Here is a 27954-nt window from a genome sequence, read left to right on the forward strand (position 1 = left end):
AAAATCTAAACTACTGTCTTAAACTTAACCTAAGTACTTACAATCTGACTTCAGTCTCTGACACAACGATATAAATAATCCTTCAAATCAACCCAACCCATATTTGAATCCAACTTGAAGTCATGCTTACTAAAGATAATATACAACCAGCTAACCATTGACTCTAAAAAATCTAAAAGAAATCTATATTTTTAAATCTTCATAAAACCAAGCAGTAATGTCTCCTCCTCTCTTTAGGAATTACAGACAGACATCTGTGATCACTGGATCTGACTGCCAAGTAGGCAGGAGTCATCGATATTATGCCAGCCAGCTGTCAGCCAGTCGGATCCTGCACACCGAAGCCAATTCAGGTACTGTGACAGTAGCGTGTTCTGAGCTCAGTCTGCTGCTGTGTAGGGATCAAACTCCAGTTGAGTGATAATAATCCTGGTGAGGCTCCTGTTCTCTCAGGCCTCTGGCTACGTGGTGATAATGAAGTGGCCTAGTATCTGCTGTTGTCCTAATAGCACTGTGTCTGTGGGTAAAGTCCCAGCCACTCGTTTGTTTTTCAGAACAATAAAACATTCAGAGCTCCCGTCAACAACGCACTGAGGTCAGGCCCCGTGCCTGCCTGTGGCTCCACAGGCCCATACAAACACACACAGGGCAGTCCTGATCAGTCCTCTGGGCTAAGAGGAAAATAGTACAGAAATCCTCTCTTTCCTCCACAGTGGCTTCTCCAACTAGGCTAAATCACAAGAACAAAGCCAGCAGCTGGATCATGTCCTGTCGTGAGCCGGAGCCTGAGTGACGGTCTGCTCAAGGCTGTGTGTTTTAGAGCAGGCCTCCTTTTACTGTGTCCTGCTCTCTACTGCCTGTGGAACAATCTTCTCCTCCCAGGCCTCAGGGTAGTCAGCCCTCCTCCCACTCCAGATATCCTGGAAAAACACCAGTCCTTTTCCTGTCCACTTCCAGAGGAGCTCTCTCTCACTCACACACACACACACACACACACACACACACACACACACACACACACACACACACACACACACACACACACACACACACACACACACACACACACACACACACACACACACACACACACACACACAGAACCAGAGAGGCCCAGGGGGCCCTAGAGAGGGAGACACACACACACACTGCCCTGCGTGCGCTGTGGGTGGGTGGGTGGGTGGAGGGGGGAGCGCGGGGCGGGCGGGGCACAGCACACACAGAAGTATCTGCCTTTGCTGATGCTGCTGTTTCCAGTGTGTATGTGAGAGGCAGTCTGCAATGTGTGTGTGTGTGTGTGTGAGGTACAAAGGCTACAGGATTACTGAAGAGGAGACGCACACAAACACGATCTCTGGGTCAGGGGGACACATCTCTCTTCTAATTTAAAGCGACAGAGGAGCAAGCCAGCTCTGCGTTTATCTGCTCTGATGACAATCAGCAGAACCTCCCAAACTACTGTACCCTCAAACTGTACCGCCATCAGCCAAAACCTAACCTCAGCTTGCAGAGGAGCTGCCTCTCTGGTGAGTGTCCTAGAAGGGGTTATGATATTTTATCTTCAAATAATTTACAGTCGCTGTTCAAGTAGATGCCTTTGGATGTACTCTTTGGTTCATGGTCGTTGCATATGATTTCAATCACTTTCTTACTGCACACCTTTATATATGAATGAATCCTTTCATACATGTTTGCCCATGGTAATAGTGGTCAGAAAGAAATGTTGCTCAAAGTACACCCATTTTGCATACCCCACCCTACCATGAGACTTCCATGTCTTCATCACTGAAAAAGATAAACGTTTGAGTTTGAATTCATTTGAAAGCTTACAAACAGGGTTGTCAAACAATTTGATCATTTCTTCAAAATGTTTTTATTTTATAGCCATTTTAATGCCAATTACCTAAAAACACGTAAACTCAGATTGTTCTTATTTTCACATGTTAGATCCTCCAATGTGTTTTTGTTGTGCCCTTATCGGTTGAGACACAGCATATTCTTAAATACAGGGTGGGTGTCAATTTAATCATAGAAAAATAATTCATAAAATGGACCTATCCCATTTGAGTAATTTTGCAGACGCTCTTATCCACAGCAACTCACAGGAGCAATTAGGGTTAAGTGCCTTGCTCAAGGGCAAACAGATTTTTCACAGTCGGCTTGGGGATTCAAACCAGCGACCTTTCAGTTACTGGCCCAATGCTCATAACTGCTGGGCTACCCGCCATCCCTTCAGACCACTGCAATTTAGCTGGTACACCATTGAAAATGAATTGAAATTGTAATTTCCATTTACTACTAGAAAGATGGCCGATCGGTCAACCAACCGTCGAATGACAAATTGAATGGGAATGCCTATTCTATTATCTATACAGTGCATTCGGAAATTATTCAGACCCCTTGACTTTTTCCACATTTTGTTGGATCGGTCAGGTTGGATGGGGAGCGTCGCTGCACAGCTATTTTTCAGGCCTCTCCAGAGATGATTGGGTTCAAGTCCGGGCTCTGGCTGGGCTACTCGGAGACATTCAGAGACTTGTCCCAAAGCAACTCCTGCATTGTCTTGGCTGTGTGCTTATTGTACTGTTGGAAGGTGAACCTTCATCCCAGTCTGAGGTCCTGAGTGCTCTGGAGCAGGTTTTCATCAAGGATCTCTCTGTACTCTGGTCCGTTCATCTTTGCCTCAACCCTGACTAGTTTCCCAGTCCCTGCCGCTGAAAAACAGCCCCACAGCATGATGCTGCTACCACACTTCACCGTAGGGATGGTGCCAGGTTTCCTACAGATGTGACGCTTGGCATTCAGGCCAAATAGTTCAATCTTAGTTTCATCAGACCAGAAAATCTTGTTTGTCATGGTCTGAGAGTCATTTAGGTGCCTTTTGGCAAACTCCAAGTGGGCTGTCATGTGCCTTTTACTGAGGAGTGGCTTCCATCTGGCCACTCTACCATAAAGGCCTGATTGGGGGAGTGTTGCAAAGATGGTTGTCCTTCTGGAAGGTTCTCCCATCTTGGCGGTTCCAAACTACTACCATTTAAAAATGATGGAGGCCACTATGTTCTTGGGGACTTTCAATGCTTCAGAAATGTTTTGGTACCCTTCCCCAGATCTATGCCTTGCCACAACCCTGTCGCGGCCCTCTACGGACAATTCCTTCTCTGACATGCACTGTCAACTGTGGGACCTTACAGACAGTTGTGTGCCTTTCGAAATCATGTCCAATCAATTGAATTAGAAACATATCAAGGATAATCAATGGAAACAGGATGCACTTGAGCTCAATTTTGAGTCTCATGGCAAAGGATATGAACACTTAGGTAAATAAAGGTTTCTGTTTTTTATTTTTAATACATTTGCAAACATTTCTAAAAACCTGTTTTCGCTTTGCATTATGGGGTACTGTGTGTAGATTGATGAGGACATTATTATAATCTTTTAAAATCTATTTTAGAATAATGCTATAACGTAACTTAATTTGGAAAAGGGGAAGGGGTCTGAATACTTTCCGAATGCACTGTATTTCTATAATAAAAATAAATGACATTTCAATCGTGCTTTTCATAATCTCAAAGCGATTCAAAAGCAAAAAAAAAACAAGCATCATCATGAGTAGCCTAGCTACTGTATAGCAGCGGCAGGTAGCCTAGTGGTTAGAGCATTGGACTAGTAATCGCAAGGTTGCTAGATCGAAACCCCGAGCTGACAAGGTAAATGGCCTAGGAACCCACTGTTCCTAGGCTATCATTGTAAATAAGAATTTGTTCTTAACTGACTTGCCTAGTTAAATAAAGGTTTTTTAAAAATAGTTAGGTCAACCAATACAGAATCATGAGTAGCCTAGCTACTGTATAGTTAGGTCAACCAATAATAGATGCCAAGTTGTTGAGTGCATGCATCCTCCAAAGATGGAGGGACAGTTCATGGCTTGATCAGAGGAAGGTGCTCAGGGAGATGGTTGATGAAGATGGAGTCTGGTGTTGATCTTGTAGAGGGCTACTCTGAGAACCAGCCTGAGTTGTGTAGCTACTGGACTTCTCTTCCTTCACAATGCATGGCACCCACGTGGGTGATGACTCAGCAGCTAAGGGAGGCAGGAAGCTCACCACACACAGTTCAGAGTACAAGCCAGTCATCCTCACTACAACCCCTTTGCTTCAGAACTGCATCTCCCATTCCTCTAAAGCTTCAATTGATGTTTTCAAAAGATCAGCAACCAGGTGAAACTAAAAAAAAAGCTGGTACAGTACTGTCTCCAGATGCATCATTTGGAAAAAAAATAAAAATAAGCCAAGCCAAAAAGAGTTGACCTGCCAGTCAAAAACAAAACAGCTGATAAAAAAAAACACACTATTAAAAAGACTTACAAATAATTAAATATGTTCATATTTACAGGAGCTCTCTGCTTAGGCTGCTACTAGGGCGCCATGGCAACTATAGTACTTGTGAACTCAGAACACATATGATTTCAATAGGTATGACACATATGATTCCAAGCTTCCTGCCATCCAGGACCTCTATACCAGGCGGTGTCAGAGGAAGACCCTAAAAATTGTCAAAGACTCCAGCCACCCTAATCGTAGGCTGTTCTCGGCAAGCTGTACCAGAGCGCCAAGTCTAGGTCCAAGAGGCTGCTAAACAGCTTCTACTAGCCATAAGACTCCTGAACAGCTTCTACTAGCCATAAGACTCCTGAACATCTAATCAAATGGCTCCCCAGACTATTTGCATTGCCCCCCCCCCCCCATCATCTATGCATAGTCACTATAACAACTCTACCTACATGACTCTGTACTGGTACCCCCCTGTATATAGTCTCGCTATTGTTATTTTACTGTTGTTCTTTATTTACTTGTTACTTTCATTTCTTGTCTGTTTTTTTGTTAACTACATTGTTGGTTAGGGGCTCGTAAATAAGCATTTCACTCTAAGGTCTACTACACCTGTTGTATTCGGCGCATGTGACTAATACAAATTTGATTTGATCATCAACCAACAACCCCCAAACAGGACAGGTCACCAAAACAATAAGGCTCTGAACAGTTCATAGTTGTTCCGTATAATCTGATTTAAAAAAAATATTTAACTAGGCAAGTCAGTTAAGAACAAATTATTATTTACAATGACGGCCTAGGAACAGTGGGTTAACTGTCTTGTTCAGGGGCAGAACGACAGATATATATATACCTTGTTAGCTCGGGGATTCGATCTAACCACTAGGCTACCTGCTGCCCAATCTATGCTGAACATTATAAATAATAGAATATAATTAGTAGACTGAAGCTAAGCGCCTAGCAAGTAAGCTAATGATCATTATTATGAGACAAGAAAAGTTCAAACAGATTACAAAAGACAAGTCCTAAAAATGACGATAGCCATTATGAATATGCTGTGCTAAATGCAATTAGATTTGTCACGGGTTGCAACCACCGTTGATATATAACGTTTGCTAGGTGGGTCAGCTAGCAACGCAGTAAAATGTGGATGTCAACAAAAACTTACTCTCGTCTCCCCTCTCTGTCTCCTCGCTCAACAGACCGCTGGTAGCATCATCCCATGTCAGGATGAGGGGCACGTCGTCATCGGTACCCTCCATTCTCCCGGACTGGCAAGATGAAATCCACAGGTAAAAGCAACGTAGTACCCCCAAACTAGCTAGCTAACGTTTTTAGCTGATAATTCCTGCTAGCTAGACTAGCCCTTAGCTACTGGCTAATGCTATGGTCAAAATATAAACGACATAGCTAGCATAACGACACATCGTGCTAGCTAGATGACATTAGCTACCTCTTGCTACCTGGATAACTAGCTAACTTTCCACGTGACTCCACTAAACTAAGAGTGCTCGAAAAGCACCCGATAAACGAGCTTATCTTCATTAACAGTCGTCTATTAGTCAAATGGCTAGATACTGCTGCTTGATTTATCCCGAGTTGACATCTGTCATTGACCAGTAAACTATGCTATTCTAACTCATCGATGTCCAGTCCATCAGCATTAACTGCCTACAAAAATATTTGCTAGCGGAAAGACTGAGAATAGTTTTGTAAACCATGACTCATAAGCATTTTGTTGGTACCACCATCAACTAAGGTTTGTATCCAAAGTCGAAATAAATATGAGATATTTTCAAATAACGGTATCTCCATCCAAATAGAGCCCCACAGTGAAGGTGTCATAATACCCATAAAACCTAGCGGTCAAACAGGGAAATGGTTCCAATCGTTTTTCACCCATTCATTTTTTTTCCATAGGGAATTTTAGAAACGTTTTGATTACCTTATAAATCTCTCTCGAACAAGGTGACTTTTATCAATATATTCAGCTCTCCTATTCGAAAATGCTAATTAGCATCAAAGTAGACATAATGTAAGACTACAAATCCCTGCAAGCTCCTGCATGTCATCTATAGTTACACCTTTGCTAACAGGTATTGTGTCAATATAAAACTTGCACAAGTCAGTTCAAAGAATTGTCAATTTAAATACATTTACCAAATGTATTCATTACTAAATTTAGCTAACATTAGATAGTTAATCCATAGATTCTTACATTTGCCTCGATTCAACAGTCTCGTCCAGATCATAATGGCATTTATAGTTCTTTATGATAGCTACATTATCAGCTAATCAGCTTTTCATTTTTGGGGGGTAAATACAGACAATTATATTGATAAAATTCACCTTGTCCTTGAGAGATTTACACAGTTATCAAAACATCACGCCAGGGTAAACCTACATGAAACACAGCCCTTATTTGAAGTATTTCTAAAATCCTCTATGGGAAAATTTAATGGTGGAAAAATGATTGGAACCATTGCTGTGTTTGACCGCTATGTTTTATGGGTATTATGACTCATACTGTGGCACTCAATAGCTTGCACAGTAGGCTGTACAATTCACTTGACATTTTACTACAACGCCACTGACGACCAGCAGTCCCTGTTTTTCAAAATGAGAGTTGTGGCTTGAAATTCTAAAGTTTATCCATCAGACTGGCTGCCATAAGCCTGACTTTAATAATAATGTTTTTTTGTTGTTACCCTAATTTAATATATACAGTGGGGCAAAAAAATATTTAGTCAGCCACCAATTGTGCAAGTTCTCCCACTTAAAAATATGAGAGGCCTGTAATTTTCATCATAGGTACACTTCAACTATGACAGACAAAATGAGAAAAAAAATCCAGAAAATCACATTGTAGGATTTTTAATGAATTTATTTGCAAATTATGGTGGAAAATAAGTATTTGGTCACCTACAAACAAGCAAGATTTCTGGCTCTCAGAGACCTGTAACTTCTTCTTTAAGAGGCTCCTCTGTCCTCCACTCGTTACCTGTATTAATGGCACCTGTTTGAACTTGTTATCAGTATAAAAGACACCTGTCCACAACCTTAAACAGTCACATTCCAACTCCACTATGGCCAAGACCAAAGAGCTGTCAAAGGACACCAGAAACAAAATTGTAGACCTGCACCAGGCTGGGAAGACTGAATCTGCAATAGGTAATCAGCTTGGTTTGAATAAATCAACTGTGGGAGCAATTATTAGATTGGGAGAATGTCATATGGTCAGATGAAACCAAAATATAACTTTTTGGTAAAAACTCAACTCGTCGTGTTTGGAGGACAAAGAATGCTGAGTTGCATCCAAAGAACACCATACCTACTGTGAAGCATGGGGGTGGAAACATCATGCTTTGGGGCTGTTTTTCTGCAACGGGACCAGGACGACTGATCCGTGTAAAGGAAAGAATGAATGGGGCCATGGTTTCATCTGACCATATGACATTCTCCCAATCTTCTTCAGGATCATCCAAATGCTCTCTAGCAAACTTCAGACGCGCCTGGACATGTACTGGCTTAAGCAGGGGGACACGTCTGGCACTGCAGGATTTGAGTCCCTGGCGGCGTAGTGTGTTACTGATGGTAGGCTTTGTTACTTTGGTCCAAGCTCTCTGCAGTTCATTCTCTAGGTCCCCCCGTGTGGTTCTGGGATTTTTGCTCACCGTTCTTGTGATCATTTTTTTATTTTTTATATATTTTATTTTTGCATTTTCCAATTAAGAACATTCAAAACAAAAGTGAAAAGATATTAGACAATGATAGGACAAAGTGACAGTAACAGACGAGCGTAACAAAAATAAATAATAATAATAATTATATAAACAAACATACAATAAGAAAAAAAATAAAAATAACGAGACATTGGATCACCTGCCGTAGGCTACATATTATACATTACGTGTGAAACATTATGTGAGGATTATATATAGATTCAATCAATGAGATGTGGGGGGAGATTCTCCATATAGTCAATAAAAGGTTGCAAATTCTGTAAAATGTATTTAACTTATTCCTCAAGCAGTAAGTGATTTTCTCCAAAGGGATACAACTATTAATTTCCGATAGCCACATTGCAACTGGCAGGGAGGAATCCAATTTCCATTTCAAGGCAATACATTTCTTGGCAATCGCTAGCAATATTTCTGTTAGCTTTATAGTATGGCTTTGCCTAAGATTGGTGTTAGTAAAGTTACCCAGTAGACAGACCTCCGGGTCTAAAGGGAATGCAACCCCGTGAATTGAGGATATGGTATCGCATACCCCCTGCCAGAAACCGTGTAGTTTTGAACACTGCCAAGTGGAATGGAGGAATGTTCCTTCATCTGAGCCACATCTAAACCATATGGAGGAGATATCTGGGTTGAACTTGTGCAGTCTAGATGGGGTGATATAGAGCTGATGGAGGAAATTAAACTGGATCAGTCTGTATCTGGAGTTCAATGTGGATGTAACACCATCCCTGCATAGGTCACTCCATAGATCCTCATCAAGATCAATACCCAGATCTTTTTCCCATCTAAGTCGGGGTTTATCTAGCCCAGGCAATGTTAGTCCTGACATAATAGCATCGTATACACGGGAAATGGTCTTGAACAGTGGTTGGTCTGCGTGGCAGAGTTGTTCAATAGGTGACATCTTAGGTAGGTTCCATTGTCCCTTGAGAGTCACCCTAATAAAGTTTCGTAGTTGTAGGTAGCTAAAGAAGTCCCTGTTAGGCAAGTGGTATTTCTGTTTCAGCTGATCAAAAGACATAAGATCTCCCTCCTCGTAACAATGTTCCAGAAGAGTGATCCCCTTATCAGACCATGGTCTAAAGTTACTATTCTGGAAAAACATAGGGATCCATCTATTGTTCCATAAAGGGGTTTTAGGGGAAAGGAATCCCCCTCGTCCGAACAGCTCATGCAGTTTGCACCATGCCAGGACAGAATGTATGATTAAAGGGTTGTCTGTGATGGTTTTTATAGATTTTCTGTCCCATTTGTAAAACAAATCTGCCCCAGTGTCATCATTTACCTCAAGCTTTTCAATGTTCAACCATGAGAGAGAGGGACCATTGTCAAACCTCTGAGCCAGAAACCTAGACTGTGCAACCCAGTAGTACATTCTAAAATTGGGGAGGTTTAAGCCCCCTTGACTGTAATCAAGGGTCAGTTTATCCAGGCCAACCCTAGGGGTTTTGCCGTGCCAGATAAACCGTCTGGTCAGCTTGTCGAGAGAGGAAAAAAATGCTGCGGGAACAGGGATAGGGAGAGATTGAAACAGATATAGAAATCTGGGCAGGACATTCATTTTAATTGCATTGATTCTACCCAGTAGAGTGAGAGGTAAGTCCATCCATTTACAAAGGTCAACCTCCTCCTTTTGCAACAAACTGGCCAGATTGAGTTTATAGAGGTTGTTCAGATTACCATCCACCATTATGCCCAAATATGTGAAGCCCATAGGCGACCATCTAAAAGGAAACTTGTGCTTGATGGTATGATGGTCAAAGACAGACAACGGTAAGATTTCGCTTTTATCAAAATTGACCTTATATCCAGAGAAATAACTATAACACTGTAGTAGGATCTGCAAGTGAGAGCGGGAGTGTTCTGGGTTTGTTAGAAATAAGATAAGGTCGTCCGCAAAGAGTGATCATTTATGGGTATGGGGGCCCACCTCAAAGCCATGTATGTCAGGGCACGTTCTAATAGCCTCAGCCAACGAGGGCAAAGAGGTGGGGGCTAATTGGGCAACCTTGTCTGTTCCCCCTATAAAGAGGGAAAGAGGAGGAAGTAATCCCATTGGTAGCAATCATAGCTTTAGGAGATTTGTAGAGTGATTTTATCAAATTTACAAACACGGTACCTAAACCAAACTTTTCCAAGACGCGAAAGAGGTATGGCCATTCAACCCTATCAAAGGCCTTTTCGGCGTCGAGGGAGACTGCGACACTAGGTATTTTGTTTTTGTTAGCAAGGTGAATTATATCAAAGAACCTTCTGAGATTATTGGAGGACAATCTATTAATTATGAAGCCAGTTTGATCTGGGTTGACCAACAGGGGAAGGCATGACTCCAGTCTCTTAGATAGCATCTTGGTGACCAGTTTACAATCTGTGTTAAGGAGAGAGATTGGTCTATAGGAGGTGCACTTTAGCGGGTTTTTCCCTTTCTTGTGGATTACAGTAATCACTGCTTGAGAGAAGGACTCTGGAAAGCAGTTGTCTTCTCTGGCTTTTTTAAGTACCTCCATAAGGTAGAGGACCAACAGGTCCCTAAATTCTTTATAGAACTCTGGAGGGAAGCCATCCTCCCCAGGAGATTTATTAGAAGGTAAGGATTTAATGGCCTCCAACAATTCAGGAACTGAGAAGTGTTCACTCAGGCGCTCGCTGTCTTCCCCTGACAGGCATGGGAGGTTGAGAGAGGAGAGAAAGGAGTCGATCTCTGATAGATCATCGCTTGATTGGGAAGTGTAGAGGTCTTCATAGTATTTCTTAAAAGTATTATTAATTTCAGTAGGGTCGAAAGATATCTCATTAGTAAGAGTTTCTATGGCATTAATTGTCCTCTTACTTTCCTCTGCTTTCAGTTGCCATGCCAATACTTTGTGAGCTTTCTCTCCAAGCTCGTAATAACGCTGTTTTGATTTAGTGATGGCCCTCACAGCTTGATATGTGTTCAGGATATTATATTTAAGTGTTTTATTTACCAAAAGCCTGTATAGATCTTTAGTTGGGACTCTTTGGTAGGTTCTCTAGCTCGGAGATTTCAGATTCAAGGGCACTCAGTTCCGCACCGTGTTTTTTCTTCAGCCCTTTAGTATAGGAAATAATCTGTCCCCTCAGATAGGCTTTCAATGTGTCCCAAAGAATGAAGCTGTCAGGAGCAGAGGGTTTGTTTGTCAAAGTAAAAATATTGATCTGCTCTTTGAATGCACAAAATTCAGGTTGCTTTAGGAGTGTAGAATTTAGTCTCCATCTATATGCTCCATTTACCTTGGTAGGAATGGAGATTGATAATACCAGAGGAGAATGGTCACTAAGCAATCTGGGGAGATACTCGACATCTAACACTCTATGAAACAGTTGTGTCGAAAGTAAAAAGTTATCTATGCGTGTGTGTGTCTTGTGTGGGTGTGAATAAGAAGAATAGTCCCTATCCTGTGGGTGCAACTGTCTCCAGATGTCTAGTAAATTGAGATCTTTCATGAATGACATGGTGAGCTTGCCGGCTTTGGTAAGAAGTGAGGGTTTATCAGAAGACCTATCAAGAACTGTATCTAAGCAAAAAATAAAATCTCCTCCAACCACTAGCCATCCTGGTGGTGCTTGAGCAACCTGAAGGAAGACATTCTGAATAAACATATGGTCATCGAAGTTAGGAGCATAAATATTCAATAGGGTCCAAGACTCTGAAAACATATGCCCCTGCACCAAAACAAACCTGCCAGAGGGATCAGAGATGGTGTTGTTGACGCAGAAGGGGATGTGTCTACTTATCAAAATTGCAGTTCCTCTTGCTTTGGAGTTAAAAGAGGATGCAAAAACTTGTCATACCCATTCCTTCTTCAATTGTTTGTGTTCACTGGCTGTAAGATGTGTTTCTTGTAAAAACACAATGTCAGCCTTTAATTTCTTAAGGTATGTATAGACTCTTTTCCTTTTAATCGGGCTGTTAAGACCTTTTACGTTGAATGTGACATTTTAGTGGATTAAGCATAGGTTGGGTTTTAAATATGTAACTGAATAGAAATCTATCATATGCAGGCAATTAGGAAATGTTTCAACTTTGGTTTGAGCACAAAAGTGACCTGTGTGTCTCTTTAGGAAGGAAACAATAAACATAGAAAAAAAAAAAAATAAATCCCACCCTTGTCAGACTAAAACAACAATCCCAACAATCAAGCATGAATACACTTGTAGAGATACGTTGCTGCTCGCTTTCCATCTTGCTCTTACTAGCTAAAACTTGGCGTAAACTAAAACCTGCAAGCTCTCTAAATTGAAAACAAATGTTGTGAATAGATATTTATGGCTGAATATTTACTGCCCACGGTAAGGGATGCTTGAGTCTCTTTTCGAAAGATTAACATAAATGAGGGGGAAAGCAGTGGGCCTAAGCCTACTTATTGCTTCGCCCAGTAGATATGGACTAAACCAAAATATACTCTCCTGTAAATGTAATAGAACTCACCACCGGGAAGATACGGTTAATTGAAAATGTACAAATCAATTATAGTGACCAGGAGATACCAGCAGTTCAATCCGGATAAGAGAAAATAAACTAACTGCATTTTATCCCCCAGAGAGACTGTCCTGGCTCAGACGTTGCTCAGTTCTTTGAGAAAAGTGTGCACTTCTCCCGGTGTGTTGAAGAGATGGCTTCAGCCTTTGTACTGAACTTTCATCCGCGCAGGGTGGATGAGGTAGCCGGTGATGTTCTTCTCCTTCAGTGCTTTGGCGGCAGGTCTGAACTGCTTGCGACGTCTGGCAAGATTCGCGGTCATATCTGGGAAAAGGCTGACCCTCTTTCCATCGATGGTGATGTCCCCTTTGGCTCTTGCGAGTTGCAGTATCTTCTCTCTGTCTCGGAAACGGAGGAACCTGATCAGGACGGCTCGTGTGGGCTCATCTGGCCGGGGTTTCGACGCTGATGTTCTGTGGGCGCGTTTGATTTCCAGCGGCTTGGAGAAGTTGATTATGCCTAGGACCTCTGGGATCCATTGAGTGAAGAAACGGACCGGGTCACGGCCCTCGCTGTCCTCTTTCAATCCCACCACACGGATATTACTACGTCTACTCTGGTTCTCCATCTGATCTACCTTGTTTTTGAGGTAGGCATTGTCCTTTTGTAGTTGTATCAAGACCTGGTCATGTCTAGCGATGGTATCTTCAACTGTGCAATTGCGCAACTCTGCCTCAGTCGTTCTCAAAAGGAGATCATTCATGGAGGATTTCAGGTCGTCAATGGAAGAATGGAGTTCAGCCGATTTCTTATCAATTTTCAGAGAAAGACCTCTGTTACCATCCTGAATTTCCCAGAGGAGAGTAGCCAGCATGTCGGCAGGCTCACAAGAGGCTGCTGAGAGCAACAGTCTGGAACTGTCGTCTGAGTTATGAGGGCTAATGCTAATCTTGCTAGCTGTAGCGTTATTGTTATCTTGGGAATCAACAACGTTTTGGTCGTCCTTCTTGCCTCTTGGTCGGAGGTCCATGGCTCTTTGGGAAGGTAAGTAAGTACTTGACAATTTATCAGCCGATGTTAGAATATTGTTTCAACGTTGTTATTTAGGTAAAAATAGAATAACTTTGAAGAGCTCAGTTTATCAACGTCTGCTCAGCTCCGCGGCATCACGTGCTCCTTCTCTTGTGATCATTTTGACCCCACAGGGTGAGATCTTGCATGGAGCACCAGATCGATGGAGATTATCAGTGGTCTTGTATGTCTTCCATTTCCTAATAATTGCTCCCACAGTTGATTTCTTCAAACCAAGCTGCTTACCTATTGCAGATTCAGTCTTCCCAGCCTGGTGCAGGTCTACAATTTTGTTTCTGGTGTCCTTTGACAGCTCTTTGGTCTTGGCCATAGTGGAGTTGGAGTGTGACTGTTTGAGGTTGTGGACAGGTGTCTTTTATACTGATAACAAGTTCAAACAGGTGCCATTAATACAGGTAACAAGTGGAGGACAGAGGAGCCTCTTAAAGAAGAAGTTACAGGTCTCTGAGAGCCATAAATCTTGCTTGTTTATAGGTGACCAAATACTTATTTTCCACCATAATTTGCAAATAAATTTATAAAAAATCCTACAATGTGATTTTCTGGGTTTTTTTCTCATTTTGTCTGTCATAGTTGAAGTGTACCTATGATGAAAATTACAGGCCTCTCTCATCTTTTTAAGTGAGAGAACTTGCACAATTGGTGGCTGACTAAATACTTTTTTGCCCCACTGTATACATATAGTTGAAGTCGGAAGTTTACATACACTTAGGTTGGAGTCATTAAAACGTTTTTCAATCACTCCACAAATTTCTTGTTAACAAACTATTGTTTTGTCAAGTCGGTTAGGACATCTACTTTGTGCATGACACACATGTCATTTTTCAAACAACTGTTTACAGACAGATTATTTCACTTATAATTCACTGTATCACAATTCCAGTGGATCAGAAGTTTAAATACACAAAGTTGACTGTGCCTTTAAACAGCTTGGAAAATTCCAGAAAATGATGTCAGGGCTTTAGAAGTTTTTTATAGGCTAATTGACATAATTGTCAATTGGAGGTGTACCTGTGGATGTATTTCAAGGCCTATTGTCAAACTCAGTGCCTCGTTTATTAACATCATGGGAAAATCTAAAGAAATCAGCCAAGATTGTAGACCTCCACAAGTTTGGTTCAAACGCCTGACATCCCATGACGTCAAGCAAAGAGGCACTGAGTTAGAAGGTAGGCTTTGAAATACATCCACAGATACACCTCCAATTGACTCAAATTATGTCAAATAGCCTATCAGAAGCTTCTAAAGCCCTGACATCATTTTCTGGAATTTTCCAAGCTGTTTAAAGGCACAGTCATCTTTGTGTATGTAAACTTCTGGCCCACTGGAATTGTGATACAGTGAATTATAAGTGAAATAATATGTCTGTAAACAGTTGTTGGAAAAATTACTTGTGTCTTGAACAAAGATGTCCTAACCGACTTGCCAAAACGATAGTTTGTTAACAAGAAATTTGTGGAGTGGTTGAAAAACGAGTTTTAATGTTTCCAACCTAAGTGTAATTAAACTTCCGACTTCAACTGTATATATACGTTTAATGTTGATATTGTGAACCTATGTTTTATTTTTTTACCTCCTGTTTCAGGAAGTGATGTCACTGAGTACCCCCCCCATTTATAGAACCTTTCACCCCCACCTGGGGTATGGATGCCTGATGAAGACCTAAGGGTTGAAATCTTATAATAAAATCACCTGGGAGCATGAGCAGCAGTGTGCAGCATTTTCCTTTGTATTTGTCATGTAATACAACTATCTAATGAGCCTAAATAACATGATCATGACCATTATTTACCCCCCCCCCCTCCTCCCCACACACACACCTCTTAGTAACTGTGTTGTAAAACCTTGTCCCTTCAGTAAGTATTCGTACCATTTGACTTATACCAAATGTTGTAGTTTTACAGCCTGAATCCAAAAAGGATTAATGAGGGGCTGCTGGAGTTGCAGGGGGTATTGTTAGAGAAACTGATGACCAGCCCGGCTGAGGAATGTGAAAGAACATGCTACATGCAGGTGTCGCCTCGCCATGACACGTTCGTCGTTGGGAGAAAGAGAGAAGGACCAAGGTGCAGCGTGGTAAGTATTCATTATGCCTTTTAACCTGTTAGAGCTCTAGGGGCGCTATTTCATTTTTGGATAAAAAACGTTCCCGTTTTAAGCGCGATATTTTGTCACGAAAAGATGCTCGACTATGCATTCTTGACAGTTTTGGAAAGAAAACACTCTGAAGTTTCAGAATCTGCAAAGATTTTGTCTGTAAGTGCCCCAGAACTCATTCTACAGGCGAAACCAAGATGATGCATCACCCAGGAATTAGCAGAATTTCTGAAGCTCTGTTTTCCATTCTCTCCTTATATGGCTGTGATTGCGCAACGAATGAGCCTACACTTTCTGTCGTTCGCCCAAGGTCTTAGCAGCATTGTGACTATTTGTAGGCATATCATTGGAAGATTGACCATAAGAGACTACATTTTCCAAGTGTCCGCCTGGTGTCCTGCGTCGAATTCGGTGCGCAATTGCCAGCTGCTTCTACTTTACCATTTGATTCAGGGGAGAAAGCATGTGTCCAAGAACGATGTATCAATGAAGAGATATGTGAAAAACACCTTGATGATTGATTCTAAACAACGTTTGCCATGTTTTCAGTCGATATTATGGAGTTAATTTGGAAAAAAGTTCGCGTTTTGAGGACTGAATTTTCGGATTTTTTTTGGTAGCCAAATGTGATGTATAAAACGGAGCTATTTCTAATACACAAGGAATCTTTTTGGAAAAACTGAGCATCTGCTATCTAACTGAGAGTATCCTCATTGAAAACATCAGAAGTTCTTCAAAGGTAAATGATTTTATTTGAAGGCTTTTATGTTTTTGTTAATGTTGCGTGCTGGATGCTAACGCTAATGCTAACGCTAAATGCTAACGCGAAATGCTAACGCTAGCTAGCTACTTTTACACAAATGATTGTTTTCCTATGGTTGAGAAGCATATTTTGAAAATCTGAGATGACAGTGTTGTTTACAAAAGGCTAAGCTTGAGAGATGGCATATTTATTTCATTTCATTTGCGATTTTCATAAATAGTTAACGTTGTGTTATGCTAATGAGCTTGCTGATAGATTTACACAATCCTGGATACAGGGGTTTTTTCATAGCTAAACGTGACGCAGAAAACGGAGCGATTTGTCCTAAACAAATAATCTTTCAGGAAAAACTGAACATTTGCTATCTGAGAGTCTCCTCATTGAAAACATCTGAAGTTCTTCAAAGGTAAATGATTTTATTTGAATGCTTTTCTGTTTTTTTGTGTAAATGTTGCCAGCTGAATGCTAATGCTAAATGCTACGTTAGCCATCAATACTGTTACACAAATGCTTGTTTTGCAATGGTTGAGAAGCATATTTTGAAAATCTGAGATGACAGTGTTGTTAACAAAAGGCTAAGCTTGAGAGCTAGCATATTTATTTCATTTCATTTGCGATTTTCATGAATAGTTAACGTTGCGTTATGGTAATGAGCTTGAGTCTGTATTCACGATCCCGGATCCGGGATGGGGAGATCAGAAAGGTTAATGAAAATGAATACTCGAACAAAACAACAAAAATTGTAAACGAGAATGACACGAAACGAAACAGTCCTGTCTGGTGACATACTCAAAGACAGAAAATAATCACCCACGAAACACAATAGAAAACAGGCTACCTAAATATGGTTCTCAATCAGGGACAACGATTGACAGCTGCCTCTGATTGAGAACCATACCAGGCCAAACACAGAAATAGCAAATCATAGAAAAACTAATATAGACAACTCACCCAACTCACGCCCTGACCATACTAAAACAAAGACATTACAAAAGAACTAAGGTCAGAACGTGACAATGGAGCTGGTTGCAACACTGGAGACGGAGGTCGCTGCCGCCATCAAAGACAGATGCAAAGGTGCCGATATATACAGTTATTATTACACCAGAGTTTAGTCCTTGAAATATTTAACCCATTCTCCAACCGCTGAAACACACTTTTCAAAGTGGCGAGATGACCAGACCAAGTAGACGAATGAATCACCACATCGTCAAGGTAAGCAGTACAATTTGGCACATCCACGAACACAATGTTAACTAGACGCTGAAAAGTAGCAGGTGCATTACACATTCCAAAGGGCATCACAGTGTATTGTACAAAGTTATCTGGCATAACGAAAGCCAAGATGTCTGAAGCTCGAGAGGTCAGAGGCACCTGCCAATAACCTTTTAGCAACTCTAACTTACTAACTTAAGCAGCAGAGCCAATTCTATCAATGCAGTCATCTAAGCGAGGTAGAGGAAAAGGATCAGACTTTGTAACGGCATTTACGCGACGATAGTCTGTACATAAGCGGGACCATCAGGCTTAGGAACAAGAATACACGGAGTACTCTAGGAGCTGTTACTGGGTTTTGCCATGTCATTCTGTAATAAATAAGCTACCTCACTTTTCAGTACCTCTTTTCTTTGCATTAACCTGGTACGGATGCTGACATATAGGAGGAGCGTTCCCCACATCCACGTCATGTTCCAAGATGGACGTGCAACTTGGAACGTCCTGAACACACATTGAGAAAACTATCAATAGGATGAGATCATTAGTTTGATAGTTGTCCAAATGTTCCATTTGAGAGGATAACTTTTTCAGCATCCCTGAATTACATAAACGTTCATACTGCTGTAACATATGGCGTAACTCCAAACCGTCCTCCTTATCCTCCTCTAGGTCCCAGCCAGGCTTTAGCACCACCGCAGCCACACTGGAGACAGCGGGCTGGCCCGGCTTACCTGAGGAACTGTTGGGAGAATCACACACATAATATGCTTTTAGCATGTTAACATGACACACACGGGAAGAACGCCTTCGATCTGGGGTCTTTATCACATAATTGGTGTCACTGAGTTTCTTTTCCACAAGATATGGCCCAGAAAAACGTGCCGACAGAGATGAGCCAGGGATTAAAAACAAAACTAAAACTTGATCCCCTGGTGCAAAAGAACAGCCAACAGCCTTTTTGTCATAATGAAACTTCATGCGTTTTTGAGATGAGGAGAGAGACTTTTGGGCTAACACACATGCGGCGTGCAGTCTCTCCCGCATCTTACTGACATAATCCAAACAAAATACTGGGTGTAGGAGATAAGATATGCTCCTTCAAAACTTTTAGCAGACCCAGTGGGGTGTGTCCAAACACAAGGTCAGCATAGCGTAGCCTAGTGGTTAGAGCATTGGACTAGTAACCGGAAGGTTGTAAGTTCAAACCCCCGAGCTGACAAAGTACAAATCTGTCGTTCTGCCCCTGAACAGGCAGTTAACCCACTGTTCCTAGGCCGTCATTGAAAATAAGAATTTGTTCTTAACTGACTTGCCTAGTTAAATAAAGGTAAAATAAAAATACTTGCGTAGCATTGCCTTCAGCGTCTGATACCAGCGTTCGAGAGCCCCTTGACTGATGGGAAATACACAGTGTCTTTAACACATTTGAGAACAGTTGACATAAAGTTGGATCCCTGATCAGTTTGGATTACTTTAGGGAGTCTAAACGTAGAGAAGAACTTCACTAGTACCTTCACCACAGTCTTAGCTGTTATAGTACGGAGAGGAATAGCCTCTGGGTATCGAGTAGCACTGCACATTATTGTTAGTAAGAACTGGTTACCTGACCTGGTTTTCGGCAACAGACCTACCCAATCGATTATCACTCTTTCAAACAGTTCCCCCACCACAGGAATCGGGCAGAAGAACTGTTTGATTCACTTTCCCAGTGAGTTGACATACATGACATGTCTTACAGAATTGGACCACATCCGACTTCAGACCTGGCCAGAAAAAAACGTTGAAGGACTCGGTTATAAGTCTTTGTGATCCCCAAATGTCCGGACCACGCCTGGTCATGGGCGAGTGACAGCACCTGCTGTCGGAACGGTGTAGGAACAACCACTTGACACACTTCACCAGTCACTAACGGTGTCATGAGCTGCCCATTTACGCATCAAAACTCCTGCTTCCATAAAGTAGGCGGTTTCTCTAGTTTTAGCTTCCTCAATGGAAATTACCGAAGCAAAACTCTTGCGAAGACTGGTGTCTCCTTTTTTGACATTCAATCACCTTCTCGGGGGTGACAGACAAAAGAATGTCATGTAATGGGGTCGCGATTTCGCTTTCCCCTGCCTTAGTTTTTACAGGGGTAAAAACTGTCAGCCTTGCAGAAGGAATACTCGGTGCATTGTGTTCTACCTCAACATTCTCAAAAATGGAACTAGACATATCCACCACATCTCCTAGCTTGCGAGATTGTGCCCTTGTTAACACACAAGCAGGAAAAACATGGGGAAATGCTTGAACCAATTTCTCATCTGTAGTTTTGATTTCTGGGTTGTCTACTACCTCTAACACAGGAGTGAGGTTACCACCAGCGATATCATTCCCTAGTAGCAATTTGACTCCTTTTACTGGCAGTGTAGACACTACACTAACATGGAAACGTCCTGATACCAAGTCTGACACTAAGTGGACCCAGTGTAATGGTACAGGTACTGTTTTGTCTCTATCCCCTGTAATATGACATGCGAGCCACAATACGTTTCAGGAGACTAGGGTAAAGCATCAGTAACAATTACTGACTGTGCCGCCCGGTGTCTCGTAATATTTGAATGGGCTTTTGATCCTCTTGTTCTCCAGTTAAGGAAACACAACCAGCAGAGATAAACAGAGCATAGACAGGATCCGGTTTCTCAAATGCTGAATCAATAACTCGGTCCAAAGGGAGCCAAAGACTTGACTAAATCCACACTTTTCATTTTAGGGGATGGTGACAGGGACTGTTTCTGGGCCAATGTCGCCACTTTCTGTTCATTTAAATGAACTACAATTCTATCAGGGAGGTTGCTTTTAAAATCCTCCAACAGCATCAACTCCCGCAAAATCAACAAAGGTGTTACCTACAGTCCCATACCTCTTTCACTACACGGGGAGTTGAGTTGTAGCAGGGTGTTGCGTTCCCTCTTCCTAGAGGCGTACATAACATATATGGTCTGATATACCACAGCTTTCAGCCAATCAGCATTCAGAGCTCAAACCAGGTTTATAATTGTAAATAAATCCCCTTTGCGCATGTGCATAACTATAGATCAATCCGACAGGTGAGTTTGACTGAAGTTGGACAGAGGATCTCGAAATCTCTGAGCAAGAAACAATTGGATGGACATAAAAAAACAAATGTTATCCTATTTTCTAGCAATTGTGCCAGATGTTAAGACTACAAACCGTTATAAATGGCCCATTTGCGAGATTAACTTGTCATTTCAATAGGCATAGGCTACAGGGTTTATGATTAGAATGACATTTTGCCATAATTTCTTAGATATAAATAGGTAGCCTATAGACCCTGGTAGGCCTACATCTTATTTCAGATTGTCTACAGTAGCCTAGACAAGATGTAGGCAAGGTTTAGCAGTTTGATTAGTTAAAATTAACATACTAATTTATTCAACATGAATAGCAAGGCAATTTCGCAATAAGAAGTGCTTGTTTTCCCAATAGCCCGCTGGAATAGGCTACTGAGGATGGGGTCATAATTTCAATCACTAAATTAAATATTAATAATATGTATAACAACTGAATATGCTTGTCAACAACAGCCAGTGTTTATTTTATTGCATTTGTTTTACCAGTAGCCTAATCTGACTAATGTTACGGTCAATCTAATGCGTTCACAATAACACTGGTTACAACAACAATAAACTGAAGTTATTTATCAAATTGGTTTGCCTGTCTCCACTGATATCATAATTTCAACATATATATTGTATCAAATGTTGGCCTACAATAGCATATACATTAATAGGCTAATTGATGGCCAACAGAGACAAATGTATAATTTTCCACATTTAGGCTAATGTCAGTTTCATTGAGGACTTTTTCCCATAAAAAGAACCAGACGAGGGAGTTCCATAATGTCCATTTCAAATTTCCACTTGGGCAGGCCCCGAGACCCAAGAATTGAGGATGCGTAAAGCACTTTATACATTTTACTCTTTGAGAGTGGTAGTTAGAAAACCAGACCAAAGACCTCTCAGAGACTCCTTAGATGGCCCACAAGAATGGAATTGTCTACAATATCAAAAGCTTTGGCCAAGTCAAAAGAAATAGCAGCACAACATTGCTTAGAATCAAGAGCAATGGTGACATCATTTAGGACCTTTAAGGTTGCAGTGACACATCCATAACCTGAGCGAAAACCAGATTGCCCACCAAAGAGAATACTATAGACTTCAAGAAAGCGAGTCAGTTGATTATTGACAAGTTTTTCAAAACACTTTTGATAAACAGGGCAAAATAGAAATAGGCCTATAACAGTTAGGATAAGCTTGATCTCCCCTTTAAATAAAGGATGCATCGTTGCTGCCTTCCAAGCAATGGGAACCTCCCCAGAGAGGAGAGACAGGTTAAAAAGGTCAGAGATAGGGTTTGCGGTGATAGGGGCGGCAACCTTAAAGAAGAAAGGGTCTTCTCTAAAGCATCTGACTGAGCTGTTTTTTGGGGGTCAAGTTTAAGGAGCTTCTTTAGCACCTCGGACTCAGTGACAGCCTGCAGGGAGAAACTTTGTAGAGGGGCAGGGGAAAAAGAGGGAGGAGGAGGATTGGGGCTAGTCACGTTAGAAGGGTAATGCGCTCTACTGCGCCCCAAGTTGTTTTCCAGGGCTTTGTCTCCATTATTTCTTGATGTGCATCACTTCTAGTGTATGAATATGTTTTTATGGAAAATGGTTTGGAAATAAGTGTCTCCATAATGGCAATCTAAATAGCCTACCTACAGCCTACCTAAAGTTGTCACAACGTTTGCACGTGCTGTTTGCTCTGCTGTTCGCTCTCCTCACACTCACGTGACTCAGCCAATAACTGTAGTGCTCTCTCAACACACACACACAAACACACACCTCCAGCCCTCCCCACCACTCACTCGCTCAGCAACAGTCAGGCAGTGAAATACATATTTAAGAGAAATGCCATTGCGGCCGCGGAACAATTTAGAAATAGCCCCAAAACCCGCAGCGAATACATTTTCATCCGCAACATCGTTTTCAAGTAGCCCAATTTGTCAGGAAAATCGTGAACATGTCACCACTGCCGACAAGTAGGGCGGATAAGATGCCAAGACCTCAGAGAGTGCCCGCATGCAGCAGGAAGCCAATAAGCTGAGAGTTCAGTTTAACAACTTGGGCCGGTTTCCTGATAGCGATGGAACTTACATACTGACCACACCAATTGCGATACAAAATTCTTAAAAGATCAAGAAAAAAAGACCTTGTGCATTTCAGGTAAAATAGCAACCGAATGTTTATATTAGCTAGCAACAGCAAGCTAGCTAGCTAAATGGCCATGTATTTTTCATTTTCCCCCAAATTAATATATTTGGTTCAGATTTCGTTTTGATATTTCAACCTATGTGTCCTGATCAACTTTCTCCATTCAAATATTTTTTTAACATACAAATTATTTCCAAATACTGATGATGGGATCAGCTCCTAGAGAGATATTACCACATACGGCTTCATATATTGAGGCGACTTATTCAAATGCTTGCCCAAATAAAAATGCATGTTAGGCTACACATCATGAAATATTGAAATGTGTGTACACATTTGAATGTCTGTCAGCCATACCTTCTGCCCGAGACAATACCGTGGAGCTGGGGTCCGATGGTGATCCGATTGTCGTTGATACCTGGAGGTGGTCTTGAGGAGGGCTGACCGGGCTCTCCTCCAGGTACGACGAGAGCGGTGGACAAACATCTGGGCGGGCAGAAGGTATGCTGACCTCTTCTTCCTGCTCGGAGAATAGCGGGGCTGATATCCCAGGGAACACTCAAATGGTGATAGGCCCATGGCAGAGCAGGGAATGGTGTTGTGGGAGCATTCCACCCACACAAGCTGCTAGCTCCAGGGGGCGGAGACCAGGCAGCGCAGAGTAGTCTCGAGGTCCTGGTTGGCTCGCTCCGACTGGACATTGGACTGGGGGTGGAATCCAGAGGACAGGCTGGCCGACGACCCAATGAGGGTGCAGAATACCTTCCAGAACCTGGACGAGAACTATGGACCCCAGTCGGAGACCATGTCCATGGGCAGTCCATGGATCCGGAAGACGTGCTTTTTGGACCCTGGGCAGTAGGAGATGGTGAAATTGAACCTGGTAAATAACTGGCCCAACGGGCTTGCCTTGAGTAAGGCGATTGGCAGTGCGGAGGTATTCTAAATTCTTATGGTCAGTGCACACCAAAAATGGATGTTCCGCCCCATCCAGCAAGTACCTTCCCTCCTTCAGAGCCATCTTAACTGCTAGGAGTTCCCGGTTCTCAACGTCATACTGTAGTTCCTCTCCACAGAGCTGAGACCATGGTATATGAAGGCACAGGGATGAAGCTTTTGGTTCTGGGCGCTTTGCTGGGAAAGGATGGCCCCTACTCCCATGTTGGAAGCGTCAACCTCCACCACAAACTGATGGGTCGGATCCAGATGGATGAGGATGGGGGCAGTAGTGAATCATTGCTCCAGATCCACAAAAGCCTTGTCCGCTGCTGGGTACCATGTGAACAGTACCTTGGGAGAGGTGAGCGCAGAGAGGGGAGCTGCCAGGTTGCTGTAGCCCCGAATGAAACTGCGGTAAAAATGAGCAAACCCCAGAAACCGTTATAGCTGCACCCTAGACGTGGGTTGGGGCCAATCCACCAACGCTCTCACTTTTTCCGTATCCATCTGAACATTCCCTTCAGTGATGATGTATCCCAGAAAATAGACAGTGGAGCGTTGGAACTTACACTTCTCCGCTTTTACAAATAACTGATTCTCCAGAAGGCGCTGAAGGACTTGTCGAACATGGAGAACATGTTCTTGGGCAGAATGGGAGAAAATCAGGATGTCATCGAGATAGACAAAAACAAAACGATTCAACATGTCCCGGGCAAGATCGTTGACCAGGGCCTGGAAGACAGCAGTTGGTGAGTCCAAACGGCATGACCAGGTACTCATAGTGTCCACTGGCTGTGTTGAAAGCCGTCTTCCACTCATCTCCTTTGCATATCTGAACAAGGTGGTAGGCATTCCGGAGGTCCAGCTCTGAAAAGATGGTAGCCCCCTGGAGAGGTTTGAAAGCCGAGGAGAGGAGTGGTAGCGGGTACCGATTCTTGATTGTGATGTCATGGAGGCCCCGGTAATCAATACATGGACGCAGGGTCTTGTCCTTCTTTCCCACAAAGAAGAACCCTGCGCCGGCGTGAGAGGCAGAAGGGTGAATGCTCCCAGCAGCCAGAGAGTCCTCAATGTACTCCTCCATGACCTTGGTCTCAGGGCCAGACAGGGAATATAGCTGGCCTCGAGGCGGTGTGGTGCCCGGGAGGAGGTCATAAGGACGATGTGGTGGAAGGGAGGTAGCACGAGCCTTGCTGAAATCTCCAGGAGGTCATGATACTCTGCGGGAATGGCAGAGAGATCCGAGGCCGTACTTAATCCTGGAGGCAGACGTTCCGGGGAAGGCTGCGCTGCCTTTAGGCAGTGTGAATGGCAGAACGGACTCCAACCCGAGATTGAACCCGTGGTCCAGTCAATATTGGGGTTGTGCTTCTGGAGCCAAGAAAATCCCAAAACAACAGGGATATGAGGGGACTCAATGAGGAGAAGCTGTATTTACTCAATGTGGTTACCAGATATCCGCAGATTGATGGAAACTGTGCTGTGCGTGACTCTACCAATGGAGTGGTCATGCAGTGCTCTGGCATCCATGGGAACGGAGAGGAGTTGAGTGGGACCTAGTTCAAATACCTAGTTCCAATACCAGTCCATGAAACTCTCATTGGCCCCTGAGTCAATGAGCACCCGAAGAGATTTTGACTGGTCTCCCCACAGCAGGATAACAACAAAAGGAGTATGGGTAATAGGAATTAGAGGATTCAGAGTCTGTGTACTTGTACCTACTAATGGTCTCTTAACTGGGCAGGTTGCTATGAAATGCCACGCAGCACCACAATACAGACAACTGTTGGAGCCTAGCCTATGTGAACGCTCCCTAGGTGATAATCATGCTCTGCCCAGTTGCATTGGTTCCAGTGTATCTGACTCACCCATCGCTGATGATTCTCGAGGGAACTCGGATGGCTTCGGGTCTTCTTGGAAATATAGCCTTCGGGGACATCCGGATTCCTTCGGAGATGAACGAACAAGCAGCGGATGAACGAGTGTCCCAAGACCACACCTCCTCTCACTCCTGCGTTCCTGTAGATGCCCATCAATCCTAAGAGTAAGGGCGATAAGAGAATCAACGTCCTACTAGCTCGTCTTTTATTTCCTTTGAAAGTCTGTGAAGGAAGGTATTGAATAGGGACTCCGGATTCCAGGCACTCTCAGCGGCCAACGTGTGAAAATCTACTACGTAGTCTGCCACACTTGACACTTGGGAGTCTTGACGTAATTCAAGTAATTTTCAGGCCGCCTCTCTCCCGGCTAGCGGAGAATTGAACACCTTCCTTACCTCTGCCATGAAACTCTCCAGATGATGACAAATGGCGGATTGTTGCTCCCAAACTCCCGACAGTAGCGTAATAATATACTCTATCTTCGATCTGTCCAAAGGGACTGAAGATGGCTGTAGCTCAAAAATAAGGGAGCACTGAGAAAGAAAACCCCGGCAGGTTCCAGTATAACCAGAATATCGCTCCGGAGGAGGAAAGTGGGGTTCTCGGGGAACCAGGGTAGGCTGTACAAACCCACCAATAATAATAGACAAGTTAATGAGTGGTTGGGAGGTCTCAGAGGTGGCGGGCTGTCTATGAGCTAACTCACTGATTTGCTCCATAATAGCCATGAACCCTTGGTTGTGGAGTTCCGTCAGGGAACGAAGCCCTTCCAAAAGGTCCTGCAGTAGCTCCTCATGCCTCCCAATGGTGGCTCCCTGCAGGGAGTAGTGTGGCGGAGCTGGTTCCATCGTCATTGAACACTGGTCACTTTAATTATGTTTGCATACTGTTTTACCCACTTCATATGTACAGTGCCTTCAGAATGTATTAACTCCCTCTTGACTTTTTCCCCATTTTGTCGTGTTACAGCCTGAATTTAAAATTGATTAAATTGAGATGTTTTGTCAATGGCCTACAAACAATACCCCATAATGTGAAAATGGAATTAGTTATTCTGATTTTTTTTTTTACATACATTTAAAATGAAAAGTTGAAATGTCTTGAGTCAATGAGTACTCAACCCCTTTGTCATGGCAAGTCTAAATACGTTCAGAAGTAAAAATGTGCTTTAACAAGATAATACGTTGCATGGACTCACTCTGGGTGCAATAATAGTGTTTAACATGATTTTTGAATGACTGCCTCATCTCTCTGTACCCTACACATCTGTAAGGTCCCTCAGTTGAGCAGTGAATTTCAAACACAGATTCAACTACAAAGACCAGGGAGGTTTTCCAATGCCTCGCAAAGGGCACCTATTGGTAGATGTTAAAAAACAAACAAAAAAACAGTTATTGTGAAGTGAAGTTATTAATTACACTTTGGATGGTGTATCAATACACCCAGTCACTACAAAGATACAGGCGTCCTTCCTAACTCAGTTGCCGGAGAGGAAAGAAACCGCCCAGGGATATCACCACTTACAGAGTTTAATGGCTATAATAGGAATGCTATTTTATTTTATTTTTATCAATTTTAGAATAAGGCTGTAACGTAACAAAATGTGGAAAAAGTCAAGTGTTCTAAATACTTTCAGAATGCACCGTATATACAGTACCAGTCAAAAGTTTGGACACACCTACTCATTCAAGGATTTGTCTTTATTTTTTTATATTTTATACATTGTAGAATAATAGTGACGACATCAACAGTATGAAATAGCACATATGCAATCATGTAGTAAGCAAAAAATATTTAACAAATCAAAATAGATTTTAGATTTTAGATTCTTCAAAGCATCCACCCTTGTCTTTGCACACTCTTGGCATTCTCTCAACCAGCTTCACCTGGAATGCTTTTCCAACAGTCTTGAAGTCTCATCCCAAACCAACAGTCTCATCCCAAACCATCTCAATTGGGTTGAGGTCGGGTGATTGTGGAGGCCAGGTCATCTGATGCAGCATACCATTATTCTCCTTCTTGGTAAAATAGCCCTTACACAGCCTGGAGGTGTGTTGGGTCATTGTCTTGTTGAAAAACAAATGATAGTCCCATTAAGCACAAACCAGATGGGATGGTGTATCGGTGCAGAATACTGTGGTAGCCATGCTGGTTAAGTGTGCCTTGAATTCAAAATAAATCACAGACAGTGTCACCAGC

General features: G+C 42.5%; 1 protein-coding gene and 1 long non-coding RNA gene across 5 annotated transcripts in view; one reads left to right on the top strand and one right to left on the bottom strand.

Moving 5' to 3' along the window:
• LOC110525757 (two pore calcium channel protein 1) overlaps positions 1-5949 on the bottom strand; it is a 22651-nt gene extending 16702 nt beyond the window's left edge. The window contains exons 1-2 of one of the 4 annotated variants that reach the window (XM_036979889.1): positions 5500-5638; positions 1762-1785 (exon numbers count right to left, since the gene is read on the bottom strand). Coding sequence is in view for 1 of the 4 variants with exons in the window: in XM_021606173.2 (XP_021461848.2) it covers positions 5500-5593 (94 nt within the window). In the remaining 3 variants the exon portion in view is untranslated. Of the gene's footprint in view, positions 1-1761; positions 1786-5499 lie in introns of all 4 variants that reach the window. The other 3 variants (XM_021606173.2, XM_036979890.1, XM_036979891.1) reach the window with 3 other exon arrangements.
• LOC110525758 lies at positions 1237-15374 on the top strand. The gene is made up of 3 exons (XR_002473821.2): positions 1237-1526; positions 5534-5623; positions 15193-15374. It is a non-coding gene; the product is annotated as an uncharacterized LOC110525758 (long non-coding RNA).
• The last annotated feature ends 12580 nt before the right edge of the window (positions 15375-27954 follow it).

Source organism: Oncorhynchus mykiss, chromosome 6 (assembly GCF_013265735.2).
Source record: "Oncorhynchus mykiss isolate Arlee chromosome 6, USDA_OmykA_1.1, whole genome shotgun sequence".
NCBI lineage: Eukaryota > Metazoa > Chordata > Actinopteri > Salmoniformes > Salmonidae > Oncorhynchus > Oncorhynchus mykiss.